General features: G+C 33.3%; 2 protein-coding genes across 72 annotated transcripts; both read left to right on the top strand.

Moving 5' to 3' along the window:
• The first annotated feature begins 3198 nt into the window (after positions 1 to 3198).
• LOC146923268 (psbP domain-containing protein 3, chloroplastic-like) lies at positions 3199 to 8759 on the top strand. 50 transcript variants are annotated; one of them, XM_085716026.1, is made up of 12 exons: positions 3199 to 3445; positions 3633 to 3765; positions 4618 to 4733; positions 5429 to 5504; positions 5711 to 5829; positions 5905 to 6168; positions 6411 to 6435; positions 6508 to 6567; positions 6727 to 6874; positions 7063 to 7133; positions 7577 to 7677; positions 8244 to 8759. In XM_085716026.1, exons 8-11 carry the CDS (start codon positions 6532 to 6534, stop codon positions 7652 to 7654), a joined length of 333 nt encoding a protein of 110 aa, XP_085572152.1. In that variant the 5' UTR covers positions 3199 to 3445; positions 3633 to 3765; positions 4618 to 4733; positions 5429 to 5504; positions 5711 to 5829; positions 5905 to 6168; positions 6411 to 6435; positions 6508 to 6531; the 3' UTR covers positions 7655 to 7677; positions 8244 to 8759. The 50 variants fall into 50 exon arrangements, 44 of the variants coding, with proteins under 44 accessions (XP_085572152.1, XP_085572146.1, XP_085572140.1 ...); XM_085716020.1 differs by having other exon boundaries at positions 6503 to 6567; positions 8131 to 8759; XM_085716014.1 differs by having other exon boundaries at positions 5416 to 5504.
• Positions 8760 to 9870: 1111 nt separating this feature from the next.
• Positions 9871 to 14433, top strand: LOC146923267 (BAG family molecular chaperone regulator 4-like). Of its 22 annotated transcripts, none has more exons than XM_085715976.1 (10): positions 9871 to 10090; positions 10934 to 11010; positions 11103 to 11249; positions 11501 to 11553; positions 12329 to 12423; positions 12542 to 12648; positions 12743 to 12812; positions 12919 to 13033; positions 13734 to 13967; positions 14181 to 14433. In XM_085715976.1, exons 2-6 carry the CDS (start codon positions 10942 to 10944, stop codon positions 12562 to 12564), a joined length of 387 nt encoding a protein of 128 aa, XP_085572102.1. In that variant the 5' UTR covers positions 9871 to 10090; positions 10934 to 10941; the 3' UTR covers positions 12565 to 12648; positions 12743 to 12812; positions 12919 to 13033; positions 13734 to 13967; positions 14181 to 14433. The 22 variants fall into 21 exon arrangements, with proteins under 22 accessions (XP_085572102.1, XP_085572108.1, XP_085572096.1 ...); XM_085715982.1 differs by having other exon boundaries at positions 12165 to 12423; positions 12560 to 12648; XM_085715970.1 differs by having other exon boundaries at positions 12165 to 12423; positions 12560 to 12648; positions 12906 to 13033.
• Positions 14434 to 21003: the final 6570 nt, after the last annotated feature.

Here is a 21003-nt window from a genome sequence, read left to right as displayed (position 1 = left end):
AATTTTAGAATCTGAACAAGACAGACGAAAAACTCATGGGATAGAAAAAGTAACTTCCAAAAAATATTCATCCAAGGTTTATCAGCAAAGGAGGCTAAGCAATTTATCAGAAAAGCAAGCAGTAAGTTATTAGGTGTTAGGCTCATATTTTCATAAAATATTTGGCTTTTTTGAAAGGAAATTTTTTTTTGTTAGGGCACAGACAGGGCCATTATCCATCATTATCATTTATTTGCCTAGATCTTTCATTATCATTTAGAAAATTAAATTAAGTGATGCCTTTTGTAAAAAAGTTACTGAAATTTAGACGCTACACCAATATTAGTAATTTTTTTTCCTTCAAAATGTACTTACATACTATCAAGAAAATCTCAACATTCACAATGAAAGTTAAACTCACACCATTATAAAGTATGAGTCAATTTGTTCCTTACATATTTATTCATCAACAAAATCCTATCATCGACGATGAAAATTAGTACAACAACGATATCAAGACAACAAGTCAACCATTGGCAACAGCCCAACACTAAAATAAGTTCAAGGAAAATTTGCAATGCCAAGCACTTAGACATACCCATCATAAGTATACATCTCACTAGGTTTTACCATTAAACTTCAAGCAACCATTTCTTGATGTAGTTCATCTATCTTATCAGTTATAACTAATTCACTAATCAGGATGCTATAACTATAAACTTAAGAAGCCAAACCCCTTTCCAACATTAGGTTGAATAATGCAATTGCCTAAGCAACATGTTGTGTTTTGCAAAAAGCATCTAACAAGATATTGTAAGTAACAACATCAACCGGCAGTCCACTGACATGCATCACTTTGAAAAGTTTCCATGCACAAGAATCCTCTAAGATTTGCACAAACCATCGATAAGAGAACTATAAGTTACAATATTAGAAACCAGATTTTTGCGATGCATTTCATCGAAGAGACTCAAAGCTTCATCAAGCCTTTTACACTTCCATTTTCCAATAATCAAGATGTTATTATAACTCAAAACATAGGTGAGAATACCCCATTCAAAAACTGTATCAAATAATTTTCTTGCATCGAGCACATTACCGTGTAGTGTAAGCAATGTCCACTCATTAAAGTGTTGAATGCAACAATGTCAGGATATGTTCCAAAGACAATCTTGGAATATAAACCTCGTGCCTCAATTACAAGTCCCGTCTTTAAATGAACTATCAATGATCATGTTATAAATTACGATGTTCGGCTTAACCACTTCAGAAGTGGTCCACTTGTCATTCCATTTTTCGTAGCAACTTAAAGACATCTCTTGTACGTCATATTTTACACAAGTCATTAATCAAGGTCGCATAACCTAGATTTTAACACTTTTTTAAAGACTTGTAAACTTTAACACTTATTCTTTTTAGGTCAAATGCATCTAAAGGTCCTTTAAGTTTTTCGTTTTTCCCAAAGTGGTCCTTTAAGTTTTAAAAGTCCCAAACAAGTCCTTTAAGTTTCAAAAGTCCCAAACAAGTCCTTTTAGTTTTTGAATCGTTTCAAACAAGTTCTTTTAGAGGATGATGGTGATGATTAAGATGATAGCAACAAAGAGCATTATCCACCATTTGCCATGCCTAAAAAGATGACTAATTTTAAGTGGGTGTTAGGAGCCAAATTTGGTACCAAAGATGAGTTCAAGGAAGCAATTACCAACTATGCTATCTACAATATGACTTGTTTGAAACGATTCAAAAACTAAAATGACTTGTTTGGGATTTTTGAAACTTAAAGGACCACTTTGGAAAAAACGGAAAACTTAAAGGACCTTTAGATGCATTTGACCTTCTTTTTAATAGTATGAAGTATTCCAATAATCTATAATTTATTGATTTTTAATTGTGTACTCAATTAAATAATGGAGTATGATTTGGAATTTAAAATACTTACTATTAGAGGTCATATTTCTAGCACCCAGAATAGGGGTCATATTTAGACCCGACCATCACCCATTCATTAGGGTCTGTTTGGTAAGCCACATAAATGAGCTTCTAGCTTCTAGCTTTTAGCTTATAAGCTCGTTTGACAAAAGTAGCTCTGTTTGGTAACACTTTTTTATTATGAGCTTATAGCTTTTTTCATGAGCTTATAAGCTATTTTTCAGAAGCTATTCCAAGTAGCGTTTGAGCTTATAGCTTATAGCTTCTCACTTTTATTTCCAGTTTTACCCTTATTATTCTAACTAAATTCCATTTTTTGCCCTTAATCTTCTCTTTCATTTCACGTTTCTGGGTTGCTGTGTTTTTTGTTCATCTTTCATTTCACGCTTACTTTCCACCAGTCCACCCACTCAATCCCAATTATTTTCAGTGTCACACACAACATCAACTTCTTTTTTGATTGCTAGCTTTCTTTCCCATTTTTTCTTTCTTTGCGAACTTTTCAATCAAACTCATTAATGAAACAATACTGAGTTCTTCTCCTCTTCATCATCTTCTAGCATTGACAAGGGTAATACAAATTCAGCTCACCCATAGTTCCTAAAAAAATCAATTTTCATGTTTTATATGCTCCAAAGAAGAACGTGTGTGTTGGCAACACAAACACAGATGAAAATGAACCAGAGTTCATTTATATAATAAAAATGTCCTTTTATGTAATTTTACATCTATCAGCTATTGAACCGCTAATTTTACCAAACACTTCAACTAGCTTATCAGTCATCAGTTAGCTTATCAGCTAAAAGCTATCAGCTAGCTTATCAACTATCCGCTATTTTTACCAAACAGAGCCTAGTCTAAACCATTAATTTTGGCCTTTTTAGTGCTTTTAACTTTCCAACGAGATCTATATATGGAAAAATAGGCTTTTTTTTTTTTTTTTTTTTTTTTAACACTTTTTACTCTATTACTATCTTCTTTTATTGCTTATATGTTTGATTCCTTTAATTTTTTGTCTACTAAACTAAATAAGAAAATAAATGTCCGTTGATTTTACCATTTTGCCCTATTAAGGGTATATTAGTAAATTGGTAATTAGAGCTGCCCTTGCCTATATATATATATGTGTTGTCTACTAAACTATATAGGACAATCAATGTCCGTTTTTTTGACCTTTTTGCCCTTATGAGGGTATTTTTGTCAATTGGTAATTGGAATATGGGGGTATTTTCGTCAATTGGAGTATTTCCCCTATATATATGGAGTATTTTTTTTTTATATACTTTTTTTGCTTAGAAAAAACGGGAAGAGAGAGAAAGCTCTCGTCTCTCTCTACTTCTCCCTTGCCCAGCCGTCGTTCCTCCAACCACCATACTTCTCTCTCTCTAACATCCAAACCCCTTCCTCCGCCGACGGCGCTCCGTCGCGGTATTGTTGTAGTAGTGTAGTTTGTTCAATAGGTGTAATGCATGTTCGATTGGATGTCGAATTTTTTCCCTTTCCAGAAATTTTTTGGTCTTGCATGTATTCAGAAAAGGTTTTTTATTTTTATTTTATTGATTTCAGAAAAGAGTTTTTTCAGAAAAAGATTTTTCAGAATTGTATTGTTTTCTTGGTTGATTTTCGTTTTCTGGGTTTCTGTTTGTGGTTTTTTTCATGCTTTCATGTGTATTTTGGTGAGTTAGTATCTTAACGAGGGTTTTGTATTTGTTTGGTGAACGCAGAAAAGGGAGGATGCAGGACAATTTGTGACTTTAGCTGAAGACCCTTTTCAATCTTGCGTAACAGTTTTCATTCTTCTTTAGAGAGCCTGATGTGTCCGATATTGTGATCTTCAAAGCACCATCTTGGTTGAAGGTATATTTTACTGGCGCAACAGTTCAATTATTGCAAGTTTTTGGTCATATTTTATGTTTATGAATTATGATGTTTATTGTTTGATTTGGCTTATGTTGTTTCATGTTGAATTTGAATTCATATACTTATATATATATTTCACTTGTGGTGTGAAATTGTCGTTGAATTTCATCAGGGTTATGTTGGATTTGAATTTAATTTGATTTGGAATTAGTTTTGTGCCCTAATTTTGTGTTTGCAGTTTCAATTTTGGCTTCAATTTGTTGTCTTAATTCGTTTTTCTGCTTTGAATTTTCCATCTTTATCGTTCAATTAACATGGGTTTTGTTCATTCCTTTAAAAAAATTGAGCTTTTTTCTCATCTTGATAGTTGAAGCCCCAAAACTACTTTGATTTTAATTGGTTAATCCCAAATTGGTGTTGTGTGGTTCATTGATTGTGCATTGTGAGAAATTTAGAAGCTTTGTATAAGTTGATTCAATTCAAATCAATGAATTGTATGAGTTTGTCTTATCATATGATTGCAACAAAATTTTAATTATCTTAGGCTATAATAGACATTTTCATATTATTTAAATAGCAATGATTCTATCAGATTTTAACTTGAGAAGTTCCATTAGACTTGATTCCTGAGAAGTTATGTATTATTGGCTTCATAATGTGTGGAACAAATTTTCAAGCCGTGGCTTTTGGACATGTCAAAGGTCACTGCTTGAAGAGTTGAAGTAAATTAGTTTTATTCTTTATTTTTTTGATCATTTTGGTTTTGTTATTATTTGAAGGCTGAAATAAATGATCTTTCATTGATTTAATTATTTTGCGTTTTTGGAACTTATGTATTTACTGGGAAAGGTCTGAAGTTGAACCAATGGAAATTACACCTGCTAGAAAGACACAGAAGGCTGACCGAGAAGAGTTAAGGAGGGATCGACTCAATGAACAATTTTTAGAGCTGGGTAACGTTTTAGGTACGTGAAACTTCACTTTCTAACATAGGAGAATAGCAAAAAGTGAGCAGAGTCATTAATTCTTGATATATTCTATTTTGATTTTAAACTACATGTCGCAAAGGTTACTTAAGATTGCAGTCATTGATAAATTTTACCAAAAACAAAATCTTTATTTGAATGTTATTTTGAGGTAGTGAACTAGCCTCTCCTTATATGTGTAATATTTGGAAGCCTGCTTATCCTAGCTGTTATTGATACTAGAAATTGAACCTTCAAAGCTAAATGGCGTGATCTCGAAATGAAAATTTAGTTTTATTACACAAACTGAGGTGTTGTTGATATCAATAAAAGTAGAAGTTGGTGATTTAATGTTATAGATAGATTTATGTAATTTAAGCCGGTAGTGACTCTAAAATTAGCCATGGAACTAGCTCCTCTATGCCTTCTCCGTTATTAGATTCCGGTAATTCTATGATCCAAGAATCTATAATGTGCAGTTCTAATTTGGAAGTCTAATTTGATAATTTTTTTAACTATCATTGTTTGATTTTGTGTTAACTTAAGATGGAATCATTCGGAAAAGTTGAAGAATTTGCTGACACTCTGGTGTCATTTCTTGATCAGATTCATAACTATTGTTTGCTGGTTTTCTTGCTTTCAGTTTCAGCTAATGCTTAATATTCACCCTATTTTGCTTAAGATGAATATGACAGGTTAGTGGGTTGGACAGAAGCTGGAAAAAACCACCTGGTGTGGCTGCTAAACTCATAGATTGTAAATCATCTAAAGGTGCATACTTTTAAATGTCATTGAAAGTTGCTGCATTATTTTGCAGTACATGTTATAAGGTTGCAACTATAAGGGAAAGAAAATATGTTATAGGTTATATATAGTTCTAATGTATGCTTAATGAGACAGAGAGACTTCTCAAAACTGAAATTATGGGTTGAATTTTGACGTTCTAATTATTAATTTGCCTCGAAAAAATGGTTCAGGATTTTATTTCATTGAGTATACGCTGCAAAGTCATGGTGAGGGTCGCAAACATCTATATTCAGCTATTGGGATGTTAACAGATGGTTGGTATAACAGACTGTATACAGCGACAGGACAGGTACTATTCAATATCATTCATTTGTGAGTTTTAATTTGTTTTTTCGATGTCATTCATTTTTTGGTACATAATCAGGAATTCAAATTTCTAGAATACACAGAAGTGAAAAAATGCTATCCTCATGGATTCCATGGGGTTGATAAATGTCGCAGACCTGTGTATATCGAGAGAAGTGGATGATAGATGTTAACAAACTGGCAAATAACCACACAAGAAAGGCTTATCAAGCATCATGTGTCAGAACAAGAGAAAACACTAAGAGTAAGATACCCTGCATGTTCATTAGCAGCCAAAAGACACATAGCATCCACCACAAGTATCTTGGATGGCAATGGAGTAGTAAGCAAATTTTTCATACATTGTGATTTCACTCTTGATTTCAAAGCTAGGAAGTGAACTTGATTTCATTCAAGTGTTGAATTGTTGTAACAATTTCTTTTGACAGATTGGTGTATCTTTTTTATCAATGCTTTATTAAGTTTCAATCATAGATCCTAGGAACGTAGTTTAGCAATTAGCCATCACTTGTGACAGATTTGTAACTTTTGCTTGCTCTTTTTGCAACTTGCTTTACAATATAGCGTGGATAGCACTTATAGTCTTCATGTGAGTTACCAATATTCAAAGATATTTTTACTTGCTATGTGTATTGCAAGTTCTGATATTTTGGCAGTCCAGGGTGATGCATCTCTTGAGTGATAAATGACGGCACCCGTAGTACCTAGAGAATGTGTCCTGGTAGGTTTGCATAAAGACAGAAGAACCCTGATATCTTCTCACTCCAACTTGCAATGAATAATTCCATCACCATTCGTGTTAATTCATTTTTCTTTTTATTTTGTGAATTGGATTCCTGTCTTCTAATCTTTGTTCTCTTCAATGGAATACAAACTATAGGAATGTGTGGATGCAGCAGATGGAAAACCAGCAGATGAGAATGTGGATTCTTACCTGTCTACTGAAAATGCTGATGCTGATCTTAGAACTTTGCCTTTCAGCAATCTAAAACGAATTTCAGGAACAGAGAGTAGAAATCAGAATAAAGGTAAAATATTCATGGATGTATGCTAATATGCTATTGCTAAGAGTTCTATGTATGCAATCTGTACATTGTGCTTCTAACTAATTGGTTGGAATTTCATGTTGATTTTTAGAGTTGGTTGGCTTATTACAAAGCTTTAGACGGTGGAGATCATGGCATTGATGGTGATTTCCCTGTTGTGTTTTTTTTAGAAAAACCTAAAGTTAAACTGCTTCCATTTAATGGTCCGAGTGGAGAAGAGGAAAACCCTTCAGACTATCAGGTGATTTTGTTAGTTTTTATTAATCATTTTTTGATTGTACCGCTATCTATTTTGTGACTGTTCGATAGTATAAAACTTATTTTAGACCACATTTTTTCAAAACTATTTTATAGAACAGTTTTTAAAAACCAAAACACAATCAAACAAGCCTAAGTGTAGTAATTTTCGGACATTTTTGTCAAGCCATTGCGCATTTGTTATCATAACATTTAGTCGCATTGGTTACACATTCTGACTTCGATGTCCTTTTGTCAGATTGTTCCAGATTTTAGGGTCCGTATAATACCTGTTCTAGGCACATCAATGACAGTTCAAAGATGATGGCACAATTGGCCTTAGTCGGAGCTCCTTAAATATTAGCTTTCTGCATTGTTCTACCCTGTCATTTAGTTATTCTGGATCATTTTGTTGTAAATTACTACTCACATGTTTCTCGGTAACAGGTTTTGTCAAGGTTGAGAACCCTTATGCAGAAAATGGAAAAAAGGGCACATATTTTTTTGAATTCTCCAGGCCTTTGAGGACTATGGATCATCTGCAACAGGTTAGGAGTTAGAAACCTTTATGGTGCATTTAGAAGAGTTTTATTTGCTTAGAGATTATGATAATCTTTCCTCTTCTGTTTGAATCCTTCTAGATAACTCATGGACTGCATATGAACTTCATTATTTATTAATCATAATGAGTTCTGGCATAGAGTACCCCAATTCACGTTATAAACTACAATTTTGTATTTCTGATATTATGGATCTGTGCTATTTTGTCAAACAATTTTGGCTTTGGATAAGATATCTTCTACCGGTTTGTTTTGCAATACCTTCTTTACAAAGGAAACTTTCCTTCATAATATTTCTCCACCATGCCCAATAGCTAAAACAACCAAACTTTAAAGTGTCGTCTTTTTTAGTTTTAGTTTTTGTGGATGTAGTTGAAGTGGAGGGAATAGATCATATTCTCAAATATAATGTTTATGTTCAACCTAATTCTTCATATGCAGAGATTCATTTTATAGCTTTGTGAGAACTCAAAACCAACACATGATGCAAGCACGCATGAATGTCATTTAGGCGATAACAAACAATTAAAATCATGCAAATGTATACCTTACAGGATGTGCAATTCACCATTGGCAGAACAAGCAACATGTCTGTCGGATTCTGGTATCCAGTAGATGGTAAGCCATGGCACAGTTCCGGACACTACTTTGTCAACTGTGATTGGATTCCAATTGATATATCTCAGAGCAGTTCATTGAGTGGCAAGTCAGCGGAGGCAGCATCGAGTAGCTCATGGAATTTTGCAAGTGCATTTTCACTTATACTTTCAGTAGCAGCACTTTGTGTGTCTGTGTTTGTGAGCTATCGGGTTTTACATCCCAAGGGTGTAGCCTTTAATCAAATGGAGAACCTTTAAATAGTGTATCAAACAGCTTGAGTTTGGGATTGTACTATTCATTTACGATTGTACTATACAGGTTTGTAGTTTGTACTGTTTAGTGCTTTCTCTTGCCCTATTTTTTAATTCTGTTTGAAGTATTACTTTAGTTATTTTACTTGGTGTCAGAAAAGTCATTCAAACATAATGTAGAATACCATGTTAAATATATGTCTGCATTCATATCCTGAACTTCGATTTTCTTATTCTAGATTTAAGGTGAGTCCTTACTTGGTTGTGTGGATTTATTGTTCTTAGGCTTGCTAATATTATTTTCTAAAATGTAATTTTGTATGTTTCCTTTGTGATATCTCCTCTCATGGTGAATAGAAAGAACTATAGTGACCCCCTCTTATTTGTACTATCTTCTTTTTGAAGACAAAATGATTTTTCAAACCATTGGTGTCAGTTTACCTATACAATTGCATGCAGCTGTCAAATCAAATTAACAAGTGGCTGGAAGGTCAACTACATGATTGAATTGAAAATTTAGGTTTGTTTTGAACCAAATGAATTAAATAAGCCTCTTTTGAGCATTTTTCGCTAAACGTTATTTGAATTTAACTCTAGGTGATGCTATCACTACATCACCAAATCTATCCATGCAACATGATGATTTAAAAGCAAATTTACGTTCAAGAGCCATATTTGATAGTCATGGTTTTGTCTTTTGAGTTATTGTGGCGTTTTTGGAAGGAATTTTTTTTAAGGGAAACTAATGGCATTGTGTTTTGAGTTTTGCTACCATGATACTCCTAACTCCTATTGTTCCTATGTTCGTATGATGCAATATCTAAATCAATAACATTTGTTTCTTATATCTAAGCGACCTCATACGGAATTTAATATCGTTTGATGATCAGAACCTCAAAAATATTTTTCGTTAGGGAAATATTTGTAGACCGTAGAATATATCACAATATTTTGTGCTTTGTATGAAGTATCAAAATTATTTTTCTTTGTAACACATCCGCGGCCAGTAAACAACGAAAGGTAGTGGTTACTTTTGGGATTAAAGATAATGAGACCGTTATGGAAATTTAACTTTGTAATCCATCAAACACAACTACTTTAGAATCTATGTTGTATAACTTCTGTTTTGGTTTCGTTTATGGTAGACCTGTCTAGGATTTGATATGTTATGAATCATGGTTTTTTATATCTATATGCATGTAATATCTATATTTGGAATCAGTTTACTTTTAAGCGTTAACAAATATGTGTTTGCAAACAAAATTATCCAAAAAAAAAAGCAATTCACCCCGTGCGAAGCACGGGTTTGTATCTAGTTGATAGAGAAAAGAAGAAAAAAAACAAGACAGAAAAGAAGGAGAAGAAGGAAACGAGAAAAGAAGGGAGGCCGATGGAAAAGAAAAGAAGAGGAAACGAGAGAAGGGGGAACGGGAGAAAGAAGAAAGAAGAAAGAAGGACCGGGAGAAGAGAAGGAAGAACAATGAAGAGAGAAGAGGATTGGTTTGTTTGAGAAGAAGAGAAAGAAAAAGGATTGGGATTTTTAATTCAAGGTGATTTCTTTATTTTTACAGAATTTTTTTGGTTAGGGTTTAATTTCTTTGTTTTCTTTTGATCAATCTGATATCATGCATGTTTAAAGTTTTGTTTTCCAGAATTTTTTTTGGTTTCAATGGTGATAAGAGTTGGATTTCTCAAGAAAGTTGTTTTATTGATTTTAAGGGTTTGATTTTTTGGTTTTGTTTTGTTGAAGTTGTTGGCTTTTAATTTATTTGTTGCATGTCTGTAACATTGAAACTTCTGGGTTTGTTGTTTGGTGTACTTTTTTGGAATTGGTTTTGAATTTGTGTTATTTTTGTAGTATTTATGTTTTATTCATTTTGTCTTATTTTGACATGATTTTGTATTTGATATTTCTATGTGAAATTGAGCACGAACAAAGTGTTTGAGAAAATTTCTTAATAAGAAAATTCATGATATTGTTAGTTTTGATCTCAAAATAAGAAAATATGGTTGAGTATCAGAGTGCTGATCATGAACAGCTAATGAAAAGACTCTGGCCTGCTCCTTCTGTAGAGGAGGTAATATCAATAATCATCTGTTTTGGGTGTTTGTTTAAAAATTTATTTCTGATGTGATTCTATGTCATGATTCTAAATGATGAAACTTTGAATATATTGTTATAAACATGTTTGAGTCATTTTCAAATTAGTGTAGTTTAGAATAGACCAAATAAACACATGAGAAGAAAATAAAAATTAAAGATTTACTGCAGCAAAATGATTTTCTGAAAGTTGGAAATTTACTAACCTTCTTAAGCTAATAACTTGCTTTCAATTTTTAGTTTTAATTGTTATACTCTTAATTTTTTTTTGTAATGATAATGTTTTATTTAGGGTGAGCCATGGTTTTGTTAAAAGATTTTCAAGCTGTTGCTGTAGTAGGATCAGAGGTGGACAAGCTTTGTGACAGGGTGAGCCATGTTTCCCATATTATTATTATTCATTATAGAAACATTATAACTTGAACAAGATAATGAAGATATTACTGATTGTAATTTTGCAGGTGTTGGCCTTGGATGTGGCTGTCAATGGAGGGACCACGGTTTCTGACAAAGAATTTATTGTGACTACAGAGTTGCTTATGAGGAAATTGCTGGAGCTGGATGGTATTAAGGCTGAAGGTGAAGCTAGGTTGCAGAGAAAAGCTGAGGTAATGTTTATGGTGTTGAGAGTTGCTGACTTGAAGCTTATGATAAAAGATTTTATTTTGCTCAATTTACATTGTTATAAGAATACCATATATGTGCCAAACAAAATCATGGTATTAAAGATGAGCAAATTATTTCGAACTTTTTAAGTTTTTGGAATCTGGGTTGTTAAAAATTAAAAATGGAGTGTTGGAATAGTGTTGGTGGAGTTGTTGAAAATCAAGTAACATGCTCAATGTGATGCAAATTGCAGGTTTTGATGGTGTTGAAATTCATGGAGCTCATGGTTACACAATCTCTGTTTTGGTGAGAATAACTACTACTCAAAATATATGGTTTTCGCTGTAATTTATGAATTGAGGTTTTGAATTTCTTTGACTTTGGAACTAATTAGTATACTGATAGCCCTTGTGTTAATGATTTGTTGTAATATGTTTCCAATGGTCAAAATATTTTCGTTTTGATAAGAAAGCGATTCTGGTGAAGGTGTCGGCGGAGAGGAGTTTTACGGTGGCTATGAAAGTGACCCATCGTCCCTCTTTTCTGCATGTTTTTGGTTTGATGATTTTTTTCGTTTTCCTATTTATGTGTTTTCCTACTTCGGATAACTCATGTGCGATATTTGGTGTGGGATTGTTTGTCATTTTATGAAACAACGTTAGAAGACATTAACAAAGCTCTTCGTACACTTGAAACTTAAAAGAAGGCATCATTTTTACAATATTAAATTATAAAATCATCTCTGTCTCTCACTTGCACAACTTATTGATGGTATTTGGTTCATTATCGTTGATTCTAACGGCTTTGAGAACAGAAACTGTTCTTAAAATAAGAATCAGAAAGTTTTATATTTAAAAAATCATTATTAAATACAAGAGCAATGTCTCATAGAGAAATTTATTGAATGCATTTTGCAGGTATTTGCTCGAATGACTCCATATGATATGGGAAAAGCCTCTTGTCTGTGTTGAAAATGGCGGTCATGCTTGAAGGGTTGGCAGACAATGTCATTAGAGGTTTTGAATATGGATCTTCTACTGCTTATAAGTCTAATTTCTGACTACGGAGCCTTTTGATGAAGCTCTCTGGAGCGGTTGAAAACTATAAGATACTTAAATGAAAATACGACGGCTCATGGCGGAAAATGTGTCTCACGGCCAAGGTTGCGATTTGACGGTAAGCACAACTATCTCTTATTTCATAGCCTTATTTCCTGCTCTTCATATTGATTGGTGACCTGTGATGGTTAAGTTTTTTACTGCTATGGGTTTTTTTTGCATACTAATTTCCCTAGATTGGGTGATTATGAAAGGTTAAACCTAAAATGATAATGGCAAGGTCCTGATACATTGATTTGCTTCAATCCTTATGTCGATCTTAAGGACATGATGATATCTATTGGTATGTTCAATTATATTATGCAGATTTCAGTTTCTAACATGTTAAAAATAAGTTATATCAATTAACTCATACACTTATGTCTCTAAAACTATAGGGTTTGTTTTGGTGATTCATGTTTGTTGTCTGGTTTATGCTCAGATCATAACTGAACTCCCTCCTATTAGGTTAGTTTATCTATTTTGTTTTGATTTGTTGATGTTTTGTTTGCATTGTTGTGAATCTGTTTGATTTATTTTGTGTTATTTGAATCTCACAAGTTTGTTGTCACAGGGTTGGAATTGTTTTTTTTTTTTAAGACAATCTCCTGGTGGACACAATGTTATTTGGGGTCTTCCCTCTGCTCACAAGATTCACAATCCTAAGAGTCTTTTGCTTGGATTTCTTGGTAATTTGCATGACTGATCTTAACTTAGTTTGTTAATTGCTTTGATTGATGTCTTTTAGATGCAATATATTATATTAGTGTGTCTAGATTCATTCGAATCAATTTTATTGCTATCAAAGACCAAAATTGCCATGTTTTTAAAGAACTATGTATGCTTGGATTGGCGGTGAGTGTTTAGATTTGTTCCAATTAATTTTCTCGCGTTCCAAGACTAAAATTACCGTTATTTTAAAAAAAACTATGGTTTTGGCTGGCGGTGGGTTTGACAGCAGTGAACCATTGTGATTTTGGCCAACGCTACACTTTGGAGCTTAAAAAAATTCACCGTGAAACTCACCGTGATTCCTAACATGCAGTTACTTTTGAAATGACTTTTTTTAGTGTACAGGTGCGGGTTCGATAGTTGCCGAAAATTTGAACGATATTTTATGACTTTGGTTGATAAAAAATTTATGGCAAGAATTCTTTTTGGGTAAAGCCTTTGGTTGATAACATAAAAATTGAAGGCACAAAACTATGTTAGATTTTTGCAATGTTAGAATGATGATACCAAAATTCATGATACATATAATCCATGATACATAAAATTTATGAGGAAGAAAATTACATGATGTATTGTTGTATTTCTATATAGTGGCAATAGATTTATTTTTTACCTCAGTGTTGTCTAATATAGTTATTTATGTGTAAACTGTTTCAGTGGCTTTCAAGTTGTCAAAGAGAAAACCTGATGGCAACCTGCATATGCTCCATAGTATACTGTTTGGGAAGAAAACAAGAAAAAGAAAAAATGTGAATAGTGATTGGATTGATTATAAAATAGAATCCTGGATCTTGAACAGTAATTTCATTGCTGATAAAGAAAGGGAATTCATGGTTCAGTAGATCAAATTAAAAGGAAGATGACAATGGCATCGAGCAATGTTGATGAACAGTTAATTTTACCTGTTTTGGCTTTGTTTATTTTTACTTTTACTTTTGCCATTTTGATTTCATTCTTTAATCTCTTCAAATTTTATAATCAATATGTAACACTTGCAAGTGGTTTTGTTTTGGATCCCACAGTTTTTTTGTCCTAATGCAGCACACCGATTTCTTTATGATTTGAAGTTGTTCCTTTTCATACTCATTCTGATTCAAATTGCAGGTTGGACAATTGATAGAGATAAACAAGGTTGACAAAGCAGAATTTAAATTGTTTCTGCAAGTGGAGCCTAGGCTGGTAGCATTTATATTATGTCAAGGGTATCTACCAATACCAACCAGATCATTCTTACAGTTCTTGATTATGTGTACTCACAATATTCTTCTGTTATACACATTGATCAACCTTAAATAAATTTACATGAAAGTTATAGTTGAATACTTGAATTTAATGAAGTTTTACTTTTACACATGAACCGCTGCTTCAATTAACTAAAAAGGAATTTGAAGGAGTGTATTTGAACTTATCTTATGACATAAGCTTGTGTGCAAATATTTAGAAAATTGGCTAAGGGAATCAGTTTACACATAAGCTTGTGTGCAAATAGTAATCCGCTTTCCATTTGGAATCAGTTTACTTTTAAGAGTTAACAAATATATGTTTGCAAACAAAATTATCCGAAAAAAAAAAGCAATCCACCCCGTGCGAAGCACGGGTTTGTAGCTAGTTTGAGAAAAAAAATCATTTAAATTTTTGATTGAATTTAATATATCTGTTACAGTTAAGTTTTTTTTTCACTGTTCTATTTATTTAAAAAAAAAAATCAAAGTGCCACTTTTTTTTACCATTCTTTTTATTTAAATTCATCAAACAATATGTTAAATTTAATTTGGTAAAAAATTTAAAATTTTCCTGCTCAAATCCTAATTTCACATTTTACAATTTTTTTTATGGTTTTGTTATTATTTTTATTATTATTTTAAAAAGAGCAATTGTTATTGTTTTATTACATGTTTTATATTGACAGTTAACTATTTTCCCAAATATATGATCTTAGATCTATATATATTTTTGTATAATCATGTTATAGATACGATACATTCATCTTCGCTTAGTCATGATTGATTTCGTCGGAAATCCTGTTGAACATATAAGGTAAATTCTTCTCTTCCAACTAGATTTTCTTAAAAAACGAGAGTCACGAATCAAACTTTTGACCACTTGTTTAAAGTTCTCGAGTTCCTTACCACTCAAACCAATCACATGTTGGTCCGTGGTCTACATTATAACCAGATCATAAAATTAAAATGTGTTAATTTACAACACAGAAGCGGAAGAAAGCATATATAGACTCATAAGCACCTTCAAACTAGAAGTTAAATACAAAGATAGACATATTCAGAATAGAGTTCTAAGATAGGAAAAATTACTTCCCATGTAACACAATTCTTTCTTTCATTGCCTTTCTATCTATATAAAATATATTCGCATATGATCACTTAGATAATGACATAATCTCTACAACATCATGGCCACATAACTGTCATGGTCATTGTTGACCGCTCATACGACCCCTGTAATTGCATTGCAGCTTATGCGGGGGTCGTATAACGGTCAACAGAGACCCTTGACATCAAAGCAAGACACAAAATATTCATATCGTATTTGTCCGGATTTGATATGATGCGCGAGGCTTCTGGTGAATTCTTAAGGTCAAATTTACTCTGATATCCTCTTCTGAGCACATACATGAAGTTTCAAACAATGTTCATCTAGAGTATGATTAAGTTGCAGCTAGCCTTTTTTTCTTCAGCAACCTCGACCACTGCATAAACCTCCTAGAAAATATAAAAGAGATGGTAATAAATTAGATAGCAATACAACTCAAAAACTCATCGGATTATAAATAACAAAAAATCCAATAAATAAATGTTCTTGCTCTTATTCCAACCCCCATTTTGAAAATTTCTATACTACAAAATGAACAAACCAAACCCCACACCAATTATATGGACAAAAATTACCTTGATTTTGGAAGAAGGTCGTCGTACCTACCTGTCGATTGTACCGGCTAACGGAAAAATCAGTATTAAGCATTTAAATGTTTATTTACTAATTGATAATTTGCCAAATTCTTTAAAAAAATAGACTTAAAAAAATATCAATGTAAAACCAACTCAAATGCTTTAACTAACTTGATCCAATTTTCTATCAATATTCAATAATTTGTTAGCTGTGTAGATCTTTAATAATGGTATAACCTTCACAAAGAGATGTGGGAGGGAATGACGTAAAAGATTGAAGAATAAAAAAGAAGGTTTTGAGATGGAGAATGATTTTTATTTGGGAGTGAAGAAAATTGAGCGAGAAAGAGAAGAAGAAAGGAAAAGACTTGAATGGGGAGGGAAGAAGTGATTTGGAGCGTATGAGAGAGAGAAGAGTTTGCATTTGGCTGTTTTGTTTGTTTGTGTCATAGTCACATAATTCGCGGTTCGTTCCGGTACGCGGTACGCGACAGGAGAAGAATTCGGTACGTATAGGGGTATACAGCTTCGGTACGCTCCGGTTCGTAGTACTAATAATACCTAAATAAATATAGTGAGCTATAAAAAAAAGTATTTTTTTTACTAATACTTTTAATTACAAAAAATATATTTATAGATTTTCTAAAAAAAAGTAGTTTAGTTAAAAAAGAAAAGAGTTTACTTCTTAAATAAATCATTAGGTCATACACTTATATTATTATTGAGTCCTGCTCTTTACCCAAATGATTTCGCTCATTCCCAAAGTAAAATACCAAAATGCCCCTGCGCATGTTAAGTTACGCTAGTACAAATATTTACGCATGTTAACATGCGTTACGTAGGTTAACATGCGTAAGTGTTATTTGTTGAAGGCATTGCGCATGTTAACATGCGTTGGTGTTATTTGTAAAAAAAAAAATAACGCATGTTAACATGCGTTAGTGTAATGGAGTGCGTGAGTTAACTCACGTTTCCACTTGCACTGGCGTGAGTTAACTCACGTTCATAGCAGAAGCAGAAACTGCATGCATGCAGTGCAGTAACAGAACAGACTTTTGATAAGTCTAGAAAGACCTGTAATCACGCCACATTCATAACTTAACCAAATTATGCCAGTTTAAGAAGTTTATCGGATAATACGACATAATTGATCAAAAGTAATTAAAGACATCGTTTTTCTCACAATCACATAATCACACATAAACGATCCAAACGGTCCAAATTTCACAAATACGCCGGTAATGACCCGTAATAATTTAAACACACTTAATGACACATAAACGATCCAAAATCATTCTTTTCATATATTTATATAATATTAGTTACATATTGGCCATAAATATCAAAATTACACAATAGGCCACCAAAAAATATGTCGGGGTGTAATACCACCAAAAAATAGGACGAACACCCACCGACCCAAAAGTGTCATACCCTATCTAACTACACTAGTGATAGGTCATAATCTCCATTTTAATCTTCATCCATGACTTCGTCATGTATGGCGCTATTGTACTAGATTTATCTATAGAAATAGTAAATCCCGCCCTAGCCGCTTGTCGACGAACCCAACCAAGCAATTCTTCTCGATCTTTCCATCTCTCGTTTGTTGTAAAAAATGAACCGGTGTTTTCTTCAATAACACGAACATCTGTAGGTACCGGTTTAGGCTTCTCTTCAAAGTTACCGGTAGGGTTTGCTTGATTGTGAAGTATGTGAGCTTCGACTTGAAAAGGAATTTTCACTTTAAACTTCACATCATTGGGTGGTTTGCCTACACCGGAAGATTCACCGGAAGCTTTGTTTTTGCCCGGTTTGGGCTCAACGCCATCCTCCGCCACATGTTCCACCATGCCACTCAATGTCTCCTCAATAAAAAAATACAAAGAAAACATAAATAAATGACTTGTGTGGCAAGCAAAGCATGTAAAAAAAAATGGCACAAAATTTCAAAATCTGGGCAACAGACTGGGCAACACACTAGCGTGAGTTAACTTGCGCTAGTGTAATCTTCCTACGCAAGTTAAGTTGCGCAACACTCACAACTCACGCAAGTTAACTCACGCTCAGACCTAGTACCTACTGACAAAAAATGACGTGACAGGCAGAAAAACCAGGAAAATAGGATGAGTTTTGGTGATACATTACCTGTTCTTTGATGCTTGATGAGCGTAGAAACTTGCTTCCTGACGATTTGCAATGATTTGGAGTTGAGATTATGACCCAAAAATTCGTACTTTTTGGGTTTTTGGAGGTGGAGGGAAAGAAAAAATGGTGTTTTGGGCTTGCATGCTGGGTTTTGAACTAAAAACGGTACTTAGCGTGACTTAACTCACGCTACGTGACTTAAGTCACGCTACGCAAGTTAACTTGCGTAACGCATGTTAACATGCGTAGGGGTAGTTTGGTATTTTACTTTGGGAATGAGCGAAATCATTTGGGTAAAGAGCAGGACTCATTATTATTTTCTGCAGAGTTAGCAATTCAAAATTCTTTGGGCCAAATGCAGCAAAGTCCAATATAAAAAAATGGTCCAACAAGAGAAAAGCCCAATTTCCACAATAACCCAAATTTTATCATCTTCCTCATCTGCTCCTCAAACAACAGGCGCCACCACTGTTCCAGACCTAATTTCTTCTACCAAGTTTCTCACTCTCCACTCTTTGTTTCTGTTCTTCTCACTCAATCCTCAACTCATGGTGATTCATTTTATATTCTTCAATCTAAGTGGAACAAAGAGTGACTTTCAGGCTATTATAACATTCAGGCACGATGAATTATAGTATCAGGAACTAATTTGGACTTAGTAACATTAGATTGAAATAGTTTTGTTTGGTATGACTATTTATCTGTGTCTTTAAAGGAAAATATTAGTAAATTATTAATTAAATTTCAGTAGCAAGAATTATAGTAGTAGGAATTGTAGTAGCAAGAGTTATGTTTGACCACTTGGTTGATAAGCAAATACAATAAACAAAAGAGCACAACTTTGAATTAAACTCAAACAATGAAGTCTGAACATGGCTTCTTTCCTTGATCAAGTTAGTTAATGAAGTATGTCTATTATGTATGCATAAGAGCACACCATTGGTTATACCAAGGTTTGATAAGCGTGTCAGTTAAGTAACAATGTACTCCTAGTAAGTTGAAGCCAAATATCAACATAGAAGAAGCTTGTATCACATTTTTTGGATTACATTGGAAGTGTAAAATATCTGGACGAACATTTTTCTTATCACTCAGCATAAGCATGCATACATTGAGTTCTTCAAGTAATATCATCACTTCAGCAACCTAACAAACAGCGGCGAAGCTAGCATAAATATTACGCGGGGGCCACGTTTAAAGAAAAATAAAATATATTTAAAATTAAAATATTAAATTTAAAGATAAAATATAATTGTAGTCAAATAAATGATATCTTTTTAGGTTTGGTCGCTAAAAAAAATTAATTTCTCTCTCAAATTTTTACCAAAAGAAAAGAAGAGTAGTGTTTTTAGTCATGCATTTAATCTCGATAACAATAAATTAAAGACTAAAATTAAACAAAATCTTATAATTTAACTTAAAAAACGTGTGTTCTAGAGACTAAAATCAAATTTAATCATAATCTTAATTCTTAACCAATATGTTAAAAATTGACAATAGCTATTTAGAAAAGTTGGACACAAAGCATTTCAAAAAGCTAATTTTATTCATAATTGATTGTTTACTAAATAGACTAATAATGTCTTTTTCAACGTAAACAAATAAGTTATTTGCAAGAAACTCATTATTTGTTGTTGAGACCGAAAGCGTCAAATTAATACAAATAAATCTATCAATCTTGTAGTAATTTTTTTACTTTATTATTTATGCTAATTTAACAAATAAATTTGTTTGGGGTAGCTAAATATTTTTTATTTGAGGTAGCTAGATATAAAAACAATACCAACTCATTCAAGAAAAATAATATTTTTGGGGTAGCCTTGGCTACCACATGGTGCTGAAGGGCTACGCCCCTGCTAACAAACCTACAGCTAACGACATAACTTCGAATATAATAATTATAAGTAGCCTTGAGCACACAACCTATTAATAAGATCACATTTTTTTCTGGTATATTTGTTTAGTCCTTATAAGTAGCATTATACTCAAGTATTAATAATAAGGGTCTTGCCAAGGTTTTAAATACGGGAACGTTACCGCGATATCGGCCGTTACAAAACGGTATAGGCCATCACCGTTACCGTTATTTGCCGTTTTAACGCTGAGAAGAAAAATCACACTGAAACGCCGTTACGTAACGCCGTTACAGCCTCAAAACACCGTTACGACCGCAAAACTCGCCGTTACTGCCGCGAAACCCACCGTTACAACAGCGAAACATAGTTACGGATGCAAAAACTTCATCTGTTTCTTTTCTTTAGCTTCATTATTCAATTTTCATTGCCGCCTCTTCAATCTTCATGGCCTCCTCTAACTAATTTCACTCTCACTCTTAATTTGGGTGTTGTTCTGTAAATTTGTATTAGAGATGAGATGAGATTTTAGAGGGGAAAAATGGGACTTTAAGTTGAGTTGATTGTGTCTTTGTGTGGAATCTGTGTATGAGAGTTTGGACCTTACAGATAAAATATTCATTCTGTGTCAATATGTGGCTGCTTTCTTCTGTTTTCTGAGAAAGAAGAAGAACCTAGAAAGAAGAAGGTGAGGTGAGAGGAATTGGGCGTAGTTGGGTTAGGTGAGGGAATCCCAAACTAATGAATGTCACTAACTTATTGACTTTTAACAAGATTTGTGGTCTTGTGCAACATTGTGATTAATTCACACCGCGACGACCGCAATATGTACGCAACGTCCGTGACAGTCCGAAACCGTGAAAACCTTAACGCGACCGTGACCGCAACCGTTACCGTTATTTAAAACCTTGGGTCTTGCTAACAAGTGCCCTAAGGGCATTGTTTAAGGAACCCAAAAAAAGAAACTATGTCTTGAAAATACAAGTCAAACACTTTTAAAAGTCATAACCGTACAATTTC

This window comes from Medicago sativa, chromosome 5 (assembly GCF_051527215.1).
Source record: "Medicago sativa cultivar Bolivia chromosome 5, Bolivia_mono, whole genome shotgun sequence".
Classification (NCBI taxonomy): Eukaryota; Viridiplantae; Streptophyta; class Magnoliopsida; order Fabales; family Fabaceae; genus Medicago; species Medicago sativa.
Note: the sequence above shows the minus strand (reverse complement) of the source record. Positions and strands in the feature narration are given on the sequence as shown.